This window comes from Solanum pennellii, chromosome 9 (assembly GCF_001406875.1).
Source record: "Solanum pennellii chromosome 9, SPENNV200".
Classification (NCBI taxonomy): Eukaryota; Viridiplantae; Streptophyta; class Magnoliopsida; order Solanales; family Solanaceae; genus Solanum; species Solanum pennellii.
Window position 1 is genome coordinate 6243424 of NC_028645.1, and position 14286 is coordinate 6257709.

General features: G+C 32.5%; 1 protein-coding gene across 3 annotated transcripts; it reads right to left on the reverse strand.

Annotated features, from left to right (window-relative positions):
• Nucleotides 1-5630: 5630 nt before the first annotated feature.
• LOC107029225 (putative tRNA (cytidine(32)/guanosine(34)-2'-O)-methyltransferase) lies at nucleotides 5631-13948 on the reverse strand. 3 transcript variants are annotated; one of them, XM_015230593.2, is made up of 12 exons: nucleotides 13805-13948; nucleotides 13459-13546; nucleotides 13296-13389; nucleotides 12711-12760; nucleotides 11849-11898; nucleotides 11047-11155; nucleotides 8022-8082; nucleotides 7883-7935; nucleotides 7234-7326; nucleotides 7001-7064; nucleotides 6451-6558; nucleotides 5631-6237 (listed from the first exon to the last, which is right to left on the reverse strand). In XM_015230593.2, exons 2-12 carry the CDS (start codon nucleotides 13483-13485, stop codon nucleotides 5996-5998), a joined length of 951 nt encoding a protein of 316 aa, XP_015086079.1. In that variant the 5' UTR covers nucleotides 13486-13546; nucleotides 13805-13948; the 3' UTR covers nucleotides 5631-5995. The 3 variants fall into 3 exon arrangements, with proteins under 3 accessions (XP_015086079.1, XP_015086080.1, XP_027767688.1); XM_015230594.2 differs by having other exon boundaries at nucleotides 13728-13926; XM_027911887.1 differs by lacking the exon at nucleotides 13805-13948 and adding an exon at nucleotides 13639-13713.
• Between the last annotated feature and the right edge of the window lie 338 nt (nucleotides 13949-14286).

Consider the following 14286-nt stretch of genomic DNA (forward strand, 5'->3'; position numbering starts at 1 on the left):
AATCACAACTACTATATCTAAAGGTAGCTAATAAATAGTAAATGAGACAACAAGAGAAAGAACACCAGGAATTAACGAGGTTCGGCAAACTTTTGTTTTCTTTTGCCTACTCCTCGGACACAACCAACCAATATTTATTTCACTCCAAAAGAGTACAAGTGAAATACTACAAGAGAGAAAGAAGAACAAATGCCTTAGGAGATGAGAAGGCAAGTGAGAGGTGTGTTACAAATGAATTAGGAGCTACCTATTTATAGGAGTAAATTCTTCCTATTGATGTCATCCATGACATCACAATATGTCAAAATGTCAACATTTACCTTGTGAAATCAATTTATGGTTCACCTAAATTTCACCTACAAAAGTTGCTATCTTGACTTTTATATCAATGAAGAATTATCCTCCTAACTACCATATCTTCTCATTAATCCATTTTTGAATCTTGTCAAATTTAACATTAACAACGTCAAATAATATGATAATTAAAGCAACTGGAACAACATGTGATAATTGAATCGATAAATAAAATAGTAGGAGCATAATAATCACAGTACTAATAAGACAAATTAGACAATGCTCGATTACCTGCAAATTTTCTACCCAATTTTCATCCTTCGTATCCTTCTATCCAAAATTATATTCTTAATAAGCTATAAATACTCATATTTTGTCTAATCACTTTTTCCCAATATTTGTTCTACTTAACTATGTAACAATAAAAAAGGGAAATGGAGAATCAAAGTGGCAAACAAAAGAGAGAAGGGAGTCATTGGGCAAGTCCAAACATTGGATTGAGAACACCTATTAAAGTTAAAGCTTAGGAGGGTATCACAATTTTTTTTTCCCTACACCCCTTTACGTTTTTGGATAATAATGATCTTTATTAATTTCCTTAAATTCCCAAAAAAGGAAAGGAAAAATATTATCCAACTTGTAATCCAATAACTACTTATCACAATGAGAAGGAAGAGAGCAACCATTAATGAACCATTTACATAGTATTGAATTATTGATTATAAATTTTAGTTTTTAATCTTGAGCCGATGGTTTATCTAAAATAATATTTTTTTTACCTTTCAAGATATATAGGAATCTGTGTATACACTATTTTTTTCTAGATCTCACTTATAAGTTTGTTATCAATCTTCTAATTTATGAGGAGACGATATCAAAAGTATTTTAATGTTAGAGTAATGATAAGAAGCCTTGAATTGATATTTAAATGAGAATTTACTAGTCGAATCGAGTAGTAAAACCATGAGTAAATCACTCATCCAGAATAAATATATGAACGATAACTCCAAACGTCATAAATACTATTTAAGTGACATCATCACACTAATAAAACAATAACCTTTACTAATCAAATATACAACAACAACCAAAAAAAAATGTAAAAAATTTATGTTTGTAAAAAATTTTGAAAATTGTAAAAGTTATAAATCCCTTTTCATGACCTCTTCTTCATCCCCAAATGTTACATTTATTTTACTTTATTATACCATTCCTAGTAGGGGCCCAAAATCCCCCACTACACTTTCTTCTCCTTTTTTGACCATATTTTTTTTTATCTTTTCTCGATTCTCTAAATCTCTAATATATAATAATTAACATTCATAAAGTTCTCCAAGTTTGGCTTATTAATTACTCCTTCCGTCCACAATTATTTGGCAGATATATTAAAAATAAATGTTCAAGACTAATTGTCAATTTAAGTAATTAAGAAATAATTAGTCACTTTTTTTCAAAGTTGCCCTTAATGATAATGTTGTTCAATTAGAAAGTTAGGTAGACTTTTGATATTTTTAATAGAATTATATTAGTCTTATTACAAATTATATTAAATTTTTCTTAAAGAATGTGCATCACCTTAACATTACAAACAATTATGGACGTAGGAAGTATTACTAATTCTCTAGAAGCTAAGATTTCAGCAGCCAAATTATAAAATCATTAATAAAAAATAATTAGAGGTTCTTGATTGCAATATCCAAGATTAATTATTTGAAAATGATATTTCTTCAACTTTTGTTAAAAGTAAGTAGTTGTGTGGATATATATCCTATACTAACTCCATGATTGCCCTCCATGCACGTTTTATCAATCTTTGAGTAAATCAAAGTCATCATATCCTATATATATATATTTGGTTTCTTGTACTACATGTTTCCTTTTGCATCTTTTAGTTTAACTTGGCTAAGCTTCCTTTCTATATTTTGTTAAACTAAACTTATACAAGGATAGAGATCTTGATTTATTCGATATTAGACCTTTGTATTATATTGTTCATGCTTTATATATTTAATTCTGTCACGCGAAGGGTGGGTATAATCTTATATTAGTGTGGAACGATATTTTTCCTTCTTATATGACATTGGATAATAATCTCTATGTCATGATGAGTTTTTGAAATTGAGTGATATCCAGAAATATTTATTTATTTCACATGATACGAGAGAAATCAAAAGATACATGATATTTATTTGTATATAGACTTTTCTGACTTAAATAATATTGGGTCTAATTTCTCACCTTCCTTGTTATGATTAGATGTATTTATTATTTTAAAAACGAATCTTTACTTTTAACATATTAATAGATTATTTTTTTTGAAAAAATGTACAAGTACCCCTTCAATCTATAGTCGAAATTTCAGAGACACACTTATTCTTTACTAAGGTCCTATTACCCACTGAACTTGTTTTATAAGTAATTTTTTACCCCTTTTCGATCTACGTGGCACTAACTTGAAAAAAAATCAACCAGCATTGGGCCCACAAGATAGTGCCACGTAGGCCGAAAAGGAATAGAAAATTATTAATAAAATAAGTTAAGGGAAATAATAGAACCTTAATATAGTATAAATGTATCTCTAAAATTTCGAGCATAAATTGAGGGATAATTGTGCACTATCTCTTTTTTTTATTTTATCCTCAACATTAATTATTTGTACCATCTACAAGTCCTAAAATCATATACCAATTGATACAGAATAGATATTATGATAAAACATTTATATTAGTTATTATTTTTTAAATACGAAATATACAGAAATGGAATTTTGAAATAAATAAATGCAACACTAGTTTGGTCAATAGTCAAACAATGATATGAATATGGGCCATGAAATTTTGCAGAATATCAGTCAAAGTTTGTCTCTTCTCTAGTCTTATTACAATAATAAATAAATTAAATAGGTCTTGTTATAGGTTTGAATCTTCCCCTTTTCTTTATTACGTACTACAATTAAAACTGAAAAATGAATGGCCATGGAGTGTTTACTATTCCGTATCAATTTATATGACATCTTTAAACTTTTTAAAATAAACTTTTTATATTTTTAAAAATATTTTAAATAATTAATTTTGTGACTTATAGTATTTTTTATATCTAAAATATATCAATTTTTGGAGAAAAAAGACTTAAAGATCCTATCTGAGTTTATAATTGATTGATTATTTGAATTTTTACATTGTTAATTAGGATTTGATTTCCTGCTTTTTATCTGATTAAAAAAATGAAGATCTTTTAAAATTTATGGTCTATAACAATTCTTAGATTGTTGTATGACTGTAAATCATTTCGTTAAAAGTAAAATGAAGTTTTTTAGGAATTGACTAAAAAAAAGTAAAAATGCTATATAAAATGAAAGATGTAATTCGTAAAATTTGAATTGTATCACATAAATTATATCGGAGTAGAGGGAGTATCCTTTTCTCTCTCTTCAACTATCAATAAATACCTCACATCATTTTTTCCAACTGCCTCTCTTCTTCATATCACACAACAAACTCTCCCACTCTTCCAAGAAAACCAAAAAAAAAAATAAAAAAATGAGTAGAAGAGTAAATTTTAGCCCTGATAATTTCCATGAGCAAAACAATAATCCTTCAAATTTTTACTTTACAAAGAAGCCATTATGTTCATCTAATTGGAATTCTAGGCTTCAAAAGAGTTATTCTTCTTCATCATATGTGGCTAGTTTTGTAAAGAATATTGGAATAAAAGTGGCTAGTGCACTAAACTTCCTTTCAAATTCAAATAGAAAAAAAAGGTCATCATGTAAAGTATCATCATCATCAACAACAACAAGTTTAACAAGGTCAAGTTCTTATGCACAAACATCAATTTATGATTCACAAAGAGCTCAAGCTATTGAAGATTGTATTGAATTCTTAAATTCTTCTTCTTCTTTACCTAGATCTAGTTCTGTTTCTAGCACTACTTGCTATTAGTTTTTTTAATGTTATTGTAATTATGTAGATGAAAAAGGAAATTTATAGACATTTTAGTTGTTTATTTATGTAACACATGGCACATCATGCCGCAAAGCATCAAGAAGTGTGAGGTAGACTGTCTATTATTTTTACGATTTGAGTTCATGACTTGTGAAATTACACGAAGATTATAACTTTATTGTTGTGTCTTGTGAAATTACACGAAGATTATAAGACTCTTCTTCATAAGAATTATGTTAGCACACAAGAAAAGATTTTACTTACATTTGGAATTAGCTATTTTTAGCACTACAGTAGCATAGAAGTAGAAAAAAAAATCTCATATTTGTAAGCCTTTTTTTTTCCTTCAAGAAGTTTCTTTTAAAAATTATTATTGTTATATTAAAAAAAAATTGTGAACTCCTTTTTCCTGTTGCACTTTATTTACTAGGTAAATATTGATTGATGATACTCTATCATCTATGTAATAAATTTTCAAAAGTTAATTTGATTAATTTTTATAATTAAATTAATTCTATTTTTTTAAATTTATAATATAATGTTTTATAATTATACGAGAAATATTATAAATCATTACTTTTATATTAATTTAATGAAAAAATATATTTAGAATAATAATCAAAATTCATATAATTTGATTCTTGAAAAATGAAATAAAATAAATATTTTAAAACAGGGAGTTTCTCATTAGTTAGTGGCAGACAGACAAAATTTATGAATTTTTATTTGTCTAAAAAGGAAAAATCTTCTTAAAAGTTTTAGAAAAATGTTACCTTACCACTCCAAGTTATGGGGATCTTTAAAATTTTAATTTGAGTTGTACATTGTATAGAATAAAAGTTATAAGAGTTAATAATTTGATATAAAACAGTAAGTGAAATTAATTTAATGGACATTTGAAATATATAGTAAAAGCTGTTAAAGTATTGGCTTTATGAAATGTCAACATAACATATTATTTTCTTCCTTTCATACCAAACTTGTGTTTCCCTTAATTTGATGAAGAGACATGTTGTGGGGTTCGTCAAGTCGAGGATATATCGGAAATAACTGTTATATTTTTCAATTTTATTTTTTGGATTATAATATCAAGTTTGATGCGGAAAATTAAACGTGGTTGTTCAATGATAATATAATATGACCATTCTTTACACAATATGTGCATCTAACATAAATTCATTTTAAATTTATCTCCATATATAACAAATGACCTAATTTAAATTTTTACATAAATACTATTAAAGAGATAACACTACAACCTCAGATAAGATATAACTAATTTCGGGATGAGTTTATTCTATGTTTGATAAAATCATGGAATAACTAGTTACACAATTACGATATCATTATTTTAAGTCATCATTAGCAGAAATTAACATCATAAATCATAACCGTTGATCATTGTCAATTAATTCAAGATTTAAATACCCAAGAATAAAATAAATTTGCTACTACACAAACATGTCACTGTCATCTTTCTTTGATAACCAAAAAATCAGTTGTTTTCAACTTTGAAACTTGGTAACAATGGGCTCGCTCATCTACCCTTCTCCACTTAAATAGTTTACGGGCAAGACTCATACCGTGCATCGGGACACAAGTATGTGTCTTTCATTTGGTTCTTAACTAGAAAGTCTACTAAAAAACATTCAATTTATCAAATTGCAAGAGCAGCTAACAAGGTGCCCTTACATTTGGTGACTTATAACTGCAACTCGTGAGACGTCGCAGAAGAGAACTGTTCTTGCTCTCAATGCTCAGGGGTCAAGAGAAAGTTTGTCTAGATTATGAATTCCTTGACTTGAAGCTTTTTTCATCTCAAGAGCTCGTTTATACGGTGGTGCAATCGGAGGTTGTACAGGATCTAAACATTGATAGGTTCCATCTGCAGATTTAGGAAGCGGATATGAACGATCTGAATCATATCCACTCAGGTCTCCACAAGCCAGAAATGGGATATACACCTTGTTAGGACCTTCAAGCCATCCACTACTGCAATCTGTCATGTCACAGATGTTCGGAAGATAATGTTAAGTACAACTATATAGTCGGAATTGCATCTAGTCTAGCATTCGGAAAATGGAAGCCATGTTACTTCTAGCATAAAAAACAGCAGCTAGAAATTGTAACTCCAATGATACGAGGAAGTATTCAGAGTTCAGAGTGAAGTACAATGCAATTTAGAGAACAAGCATCTGCACATCGAATTTACCTAGGTCCTCAGCGCCTGATGGACTTCCAACTTGTTCAAGAAGGCGATAAAGGTCTTTCTCATTGAATCCTTCAGGTGGAGAGTAGTTTTCACAAACTGCAAATGCCTCTGCACAGCGGAAAGATTGAATTAGATTTATGTTATATAGCCATTCTAGTCTTGCTTTAATGAATCTTTCTCAACCAGAACTACACAAGTTTATTCCGATTTGCATTTGATATGCCTCATTGACTCTTAATAATTCCTAAACACCTTCCATTAATTCATAGAAATATTTTTATGGCAATAGAAAGCCGTAAATATTTTAAAATTTTTCTGTGGAAACTGGGGAACCTTTTTGCAAGATTGCAAGGACATAAAGCAAAGACTGAAATCCTTGAAGTATTACAAAATCAACCTTTGACGAAAATATCACAAATGACAACATTAAGTTTTGACGAAATATGACAATTGACAAACATAATAACATTTTCAAGAGCTGTCAAATGAATGGGTTGCATTCACAGGAAAATTTGCTACATAAACAGGGTAGAAAACAGTATATACTCACCTATGCTAGAATTGCGACTACTTTTTGGCTTAGCAAAAGTCACTTCCGTGAAAAATAGTTTTAGCTGCAGTATGAAAGTAAAAAATCAGCAAATTCACCAATCAAACAAATGCAAGAATGTAGAACATCTGACAGAAGAAAACATTAAATTGAGGTCTCCTCTGAAGATTAAACAAGATTTTGACCAACTTAAGAAACTAAATCCAAAAATAATGAGTAGACGTGCAACTAACTTGACAGTAAAGGAGACTCGTGTCTTTTCCTCGAAAAATTTTTGCTATGAACTTCCCACCTTCTTTTAGTATGTGAGTGACTATGGTTAGGCCCTGCAAGTTCAACCACACATGTGACAACAGAGATATCTCCAAACAGAAACTGTAAACAACTTGGTAGATTTATAAGAGAAAATCTCTTTAAGCACATGTAACTGATCGTTCAAGGAAAAACTAAAAAATATAAGCAGGATACCCAAATAGAAAAAAAAACAAGCAAGATAACAAGAAACAATTATTTTCCTTTTACGGTAATCCATATATGCAACATATTAGGAATAGAGAAATAACATCACCAGATAGAAGAATACTTCGTTGTTTTTCTCCAAAGAAAAGCGGGTTTCACGGTGGAGATCACCAAAAAGGCATTTCTTCCAGAAATACAGCCATTAACTCCTAAATGAGCTTTCAAGTATTCCTAGACAACACTTTGCATCAACTAAATTTGGCACGACACTGATATTTTAACAGATGCAGGCATGCAGCACGGCATGAAAACTACAGATCAATGAGTGTGCCTTCCCATGTTATTACGACATCACTACATACATATACATATAGATATAGGTGAATACTTAATCAATTCCAACCATTTCTTTAAGAAACTAACCGCCAATATCAGTTGGGATTGAACAAATTCATCCATGTCATGAAGTCCCGTTACTGCAACATAAGAACACAAGCACGGATTAGTTTCATCAAATACAGCTAATAACAATGTAATGTATCAGGGTAGTTGAGTTTCTCACCATCAGGTGCACCATCACAGACAACAAGGTCAGCCTTGCATCCATCAAAATGTCTAATAACCTGTTAAATTTTTGACAATGATGTTGAAAAACTGTTAACCACAAGTATGAGGGGAAATAACATCGTACCAGTATCTTCTTGTATACTCCTTGAAATATGAGAAGAACAAATAAGTGAACATGTACAAAGAAAGATAATAGAACAAACTAGCACATTAAGATATCTTACAACATATTGAGTAGCATTATGAGGTTTTTTTGAGCATATTGCAGAAACCATCCTTTCATTAGCTATAAGCCATGGCTCATGCCTTGTGTTATAATAGTAAAATTGAACTAAATGTTTTCATTTGCTACAAGTCATGGTTCATGCCTTGTGTTATAATAGTAATTTGTCTACAGGTCCAGCCAATACCAAAACAGATCAAGGCGTAAGGAGATGTTGGACCTGCTGTAACTAAGATCTATAAAACGTAGGAAGAAGGGTGAAAATAAGTTAGAGCGAGTATTTTTTCTTGCTGTAATTAATTATTACTATGTATATGTATTTTTAGCAGTTACATAGAAGTTAAGATGGTTATTAGAGGAAGACATGCAGTTTATTCGTAAATTGTTTGTTGGTGGAAATATATAACAGTGTAGTGTGGTGTTATCTTTGTGTCTGTCCGGATATTTACAGCATAAGGTTGTAGAGTTTTTGGGTTCTTAACGGCAGACAAAACCAAGTAGAATTTCACATCCAATTCTAAATCACACGAGAATTATCAATGATATAGTTGGACACCATAGCCACATTCTTTCCAAATTTTAACCTCAGTTTTCTCTGAGCATTGTGTCTAATAGTAAAATGGAAACGGACAATGTCCTCAAAATTGCAGATATAAAGTGCATGTTGCTTTCATTCACTCTATTAATCATGTCCTGAAACATCAACCGGAGTTCATAACTCATCTCATCTGTGCTGAAATCGGGAATTTAGATTCCATTAAACCCACTTATCCTGATTTACAAGAAAAAATACTCGCTCCAACTTCTGAAACACCAAAGGTAACAAATACCCTTTCCACCGTGCCAAAAACTCATGCACCACCCGATGGAAGGGTGTCCAGACCTCAATTTGCGCATCCGAGGCAACCGATGTCCCGATCCCACAGGAATTCTGATGGTAACCCATGAATATATTTCACCAAAAAGCAACTATATGCAGGCAGTAGCAGGTTCCCAAATTGACCTTGAACGCAAAAGATAATCAGTGAAGGCTGAAACCACAAAGGCATGCCTGTAATCATACTCGAAGCGGAGGACTGCTATGGTATTATGGCCAGTGCAAATATACTATCAACGGAAGATTTCTAAACATGCAACCCCAAATTCAGACGATTTGAGCTTCTGTGAAAGAAGTTATTCCTATTAAGGGATCAATCAAAATAGGGGTCTACGGAAACAAAAATATGTTTATTGATGTCTATAATGAAGAGATTTCAGAGTGGTATACTTCAAACATGTTATTAAGATTAAAGGTACGCCTATGTGGCTAAGCTGATGGACGCCGGATTTCACTCTAGAGGAAGACAGTCTTCTAACTATGGTATGGGTACTCTTACTAAAACTCCCCTTTCATCTCCATACATGGCACTTTCTTAAACAAATAATGAGTCCAGTTCGAGTACCCATGGAAATGGATGTGGCCACTAAAGCAAGAACAAGGCCAAGCATGGAGAAAGTGCAGGTTGAAATCAATTCGACAAAGCCAAGACTTTCTCATGTTTTTGTTGGACAGAGAAATTCTACCAATCACTCCAAGGTTTTGAAAAGAAATTGAGTACGAAGGAGTCCCCAAATATTGTTCTTATTGTAGATTACAAGGATAATCTGTCAACCAGTGTCTGAGCTGTGGGGACAACGAAGAAGCAACTGAGGGAACACAAATAAGGCATGGAAACTCATAATTAGACAAATGTTATTAAGCAACACAAAGCTCCAAAAGAAATCAGATCGTGACTGCACCATAGGAAGAAGGATAAGCATCCTGTGCAAGAGCTGAATCAGAAGGGAAATTCAACACAAGAACACAAAAAATTGTTTCAAAAAGGGGGAAAAGGGACCCCTGCTAAACAGGCTTACAAACCGATGGACAATTTTTGGTATTGATAAATCATTGCCTGATAATGTTGTGGAAAAATCAGTACACCAAAGCTACAAACAATGGTGAACAAAGCATACAACAGGTGAAGGCTAATACAGGGGAGTAAAACAGGACTCTGACCACCAATATTGCTTTTAGCAGCACAAAACATTAATATGCCCGACCACTCCAACCAAAGAACCTTGAATCCAAATGATAGCAGAACTGTAATATCAATAGAGGACCCCAAAGCTCTTCAGATTTTCTTTTCCAGGATGAGGAAAAACAAAAAGATGGCAGGCAATGGGTGACAATAAAAAAAGAAAAAAGCAACTCCTAAGCAGGCATGGATGACATAAAAACAAAAAGAAAGCACTCTATTAAGGAGACCAAAGTCCAAAACGCCTTTGAAGCTCTCAGAAAGGAAGATGACTATAACAACGGAGAACACATTGATGACACTCACAACACCAAAGAACCCCCTAATGAATGGGGAGATGCAGCTAGCCCAGAAGAAAAGGAAACACCTCGGGGTTTCACAGAGGAAGAGTCCACAGATGAAGAGACTGAGAACTAATGTCAAGCATTTAGGGGTATAAGAATAGATAATGACACAAATCAGGAGCACAATGAGGCTACTGTCATTAAAAAGGATTTACCAATCAGGAAGCAAGCAAAATATCAAAAATGCAGGAAGAATAAGAGGATCTCCTACAACTAGGGCCAAAAGAAAAACTCACAAATGCACATTGGGATATTTTTGGTCACACTCAGGCTCTGGGGGAGAAAGTGAATCAATACAAAGCTAATTATATTCCAATGTGCATTTGTGAGTTACACACCAACCATCGCAATCGAAGTTTCTATAATAAAGAAATGGAATAGCATACGAATCCATACCACTTCAGCTGTTTTAGCATTTGTTATATCACCCTGTACTTGAATAACACCTTCAATTGGAGCCATAGGCTGTAAGTCAATAGCCACGATAAGTGGTAGATCATCGTCCCTGAAAATCGCATGAATAAGAAAGATGTGACATGGCTAGGAAAACAGAAATGATAAACGTGGAAGCAATTGGACTTATACAATTTTAAAGTTGATTGACCAGTGTTGTTAAAATTTCATCCGCCACAAACATATTATAGTTACAGAAGCAACCCTCTAAGGTAGGAAACTTTGCAACAACTTAGTTCAACCACCATCAGAAAAAAGTTTGATAACATGGAGAGATGAAAAAAAAATCCATTCAATGTGAGGCAAGGTCTATGCAATTGTAGGACTACAGGAGAAGAGATGCAGCAAGCTAAAGCTTTGGTTCATGACTAACTGTTCTTTTATATTATTACCTATTGAATATGGTGGCATGCTAACTTATAGCATTGCACATCGTCCGCAATGCAGATTGGTGTGGTATTAAAAAATGGATGCAGCTTTTTGGTTCTTTATTTATTATTGTTACTACTTAGGATGAATAATGTTGTCCACTCTCATTCCAAGAGATTAAAAGATAAAATTAGAACGAAATAAGACAAAGGGAAAACAATTCACAGAGGCATCAACTACACAAGAAGGCCTCAATCACTAGATCAGAAATAAAACTTTAGAATATCATTATAATGGGCCTCTTTTCACTTTCTTGTAGCTAGAAAACACAAGAGGTACAAGCAATTGCCATACTACAAAAGGAAAGTACACATACTTGGTACCCGGTGACAGCATTGCTGGGAGATATAACTTCCGGCTTAAAACCTATAAAGAAGAAAACCATCAAGGGACTTCGAAATGGAGATCACAACAAGGAGAAAGACATTTAGCGCATTAATAATATTTCTTTGCTTTTTCATGTATTTCTTTTTGAAAAGTAATGGATAGTAATGGTTCTATCAGAAACATGCCAATCGGTGGTGCATCCCAAAACATCATGCCAAATCTAACAGCACATGCATCCTTCTTAAATGAGTGCCTCTAAATATCAGAAAATGGATAGTCTTTCCTATTATTTCCCTAGTAAGGTTCAAGATCACACTCTTAAGAACAGTACTTTCTGGGCTAAATTTAGACTGCCTCACTCTTTTTATTGCTTAAGATACTTCCCGTTCTTATGTTCTGTGTAGGTCTGATCCAATAGAGCTAAGCGTAAGCACAAGGGAAAAACTACCAACTTTAGAAGCTAAATCATACAACAAAAATCAAAACAAAAAGTTCTTTGAAATAGGATGGGCATAATAGTGATAACCTTATTTAAAGAGAGAGAGAGAGAGAGAAACCTCTACTATGACAACACATCCAATGACATCACAAGTATAAATATGTAGATGTGCAGAACTATGGTTAGAATCCTATCCTACCTCCAAAATTTGTATCACACTCTCATAATGAGTATAAACTATAGCAATCCTTTCAAATAATCATGAGTAAGCACAAGACTAAAAATATCAGCATGTTATTCTGAGATAATACAATAAAATCAGAAAGCCAAATCTTTATAGCGAGTGTTTATTTTGGTTAAAAAGCTATATAAGACATGGAAACAACAATAGTCTAGATCCAATTGTAAGCACCTGACTCCAGCTGCCTGGAGCAGCACATAAATCCACAACGCGCTTCACACCTACATATGGAAAGGGTTATCAATAGAAACAAGCAATTCTGACCAAAAAAGCAACGAAAAATGGAATTTCTGAACTCCTAATGTGCAGCACTTTGCTGAAAGAGAGTTCATAGCATATATATACTCATTCAACATACAATTATTTCAAGCTCTAACCAAACATATTTCAACTTGATATTTTGTTCTCCGTAGTCCAAACAACATATTGTTTCAGCATTCAGGGATGTAGTTTGTCCACAACTTTGTTGATTTCCATTAAGAGACTAAACCCTACATCAGGAACTGCACTGTAATGAACTAATGAAGAGCTGCCAACTTTTCCAGACCTTTAAAGAGACCTTAACAGTAATAAAAGTTGTTACTCATCAACATCCCTTTGATAGCAAAGCCATTTTTTCTTGGTAGAGATAAAATGCAGCAATTTTTATAAGATGTTTTCTGTGGAGACATTACGGGCTATACATGTTTATAATATTAATCTCTTTCCATACGTAGGGAATCCAAAAACTAGGAAATTTCTAGCTAGAAAGAGAACCTTCAAAGATATTAAACTCCTCATCTATCTGAAGGAGCTTGAAGGCACTTCGGGCTCGCCACCCTTCTTCCTTTGCTTTCCGGTAGTAAATATCCTACAAAAAATTGAAACTTTTTTATAGGAAGAAGCACTTGGTTATACAACAACTGCATAAAGTACATACCCTCTTGTCCCTAGATGCTTTTCCCATCAGATTAAGTCCAAATTCCTTCAATATGAATGGAATAATTGAATGGGGTTGCAAATTATTCCTGCAGAATACCAACTTTGAATTAAAATTAAGTCATTTGTAACCTTTAAGAACATTACTGTGATACTGTCAAGTTCTTGAAAAAATTATTACAAATTCACTTGAGGTCATTATCAACCAACAATACTCTTTTTCCTGATACCCATAACTCTAAATATATGAAATGTGAGTGATTTTAATACCTAAAAGTCTCTTAGGAATTTCGTCGAACAGTTTATGTGCAAACGCTGGGTTAAGTCAAAAGAAAAAAATCACTTACCTGCGGTGAGCTTTCTTTCGCTCAAACAGAAGAAGACAAAGGCAGTGCTTCTCTTCGGACTACGCTGTGAGAAGCTTAGGGCAACTGAGGACATTTACGTAATTTTCTTTGGCGGCTAATACTCCATCTTTTTTGTCAATTTTTTGTATCCATCTTTGTTATTTGTATTATTCCCGCGGTCCGGCATTGTTTGTCAGGTTGCCATTATCGAAAGTCAATTTAACTAATTTTAAAAGGTAAATTAAATTATATTATTTCAATATTTTAAATAAAAAAATTAAATATTCTAAAGTCAATTAATTCTTCGTCTTAACACCCTCTTGTATCTTGAGTTTCTAGGTACCATTTCCTCACAACATTCATCGTATCGCGAGCTTAATTTTGTGTCTCTCTAAAATTTTGAATTGATTTGTAACTCTAGGCTTCGAATGATTTGTATAGCTGAAAACTGGATGTCCATGCTATGAATATGTAACTCTTTC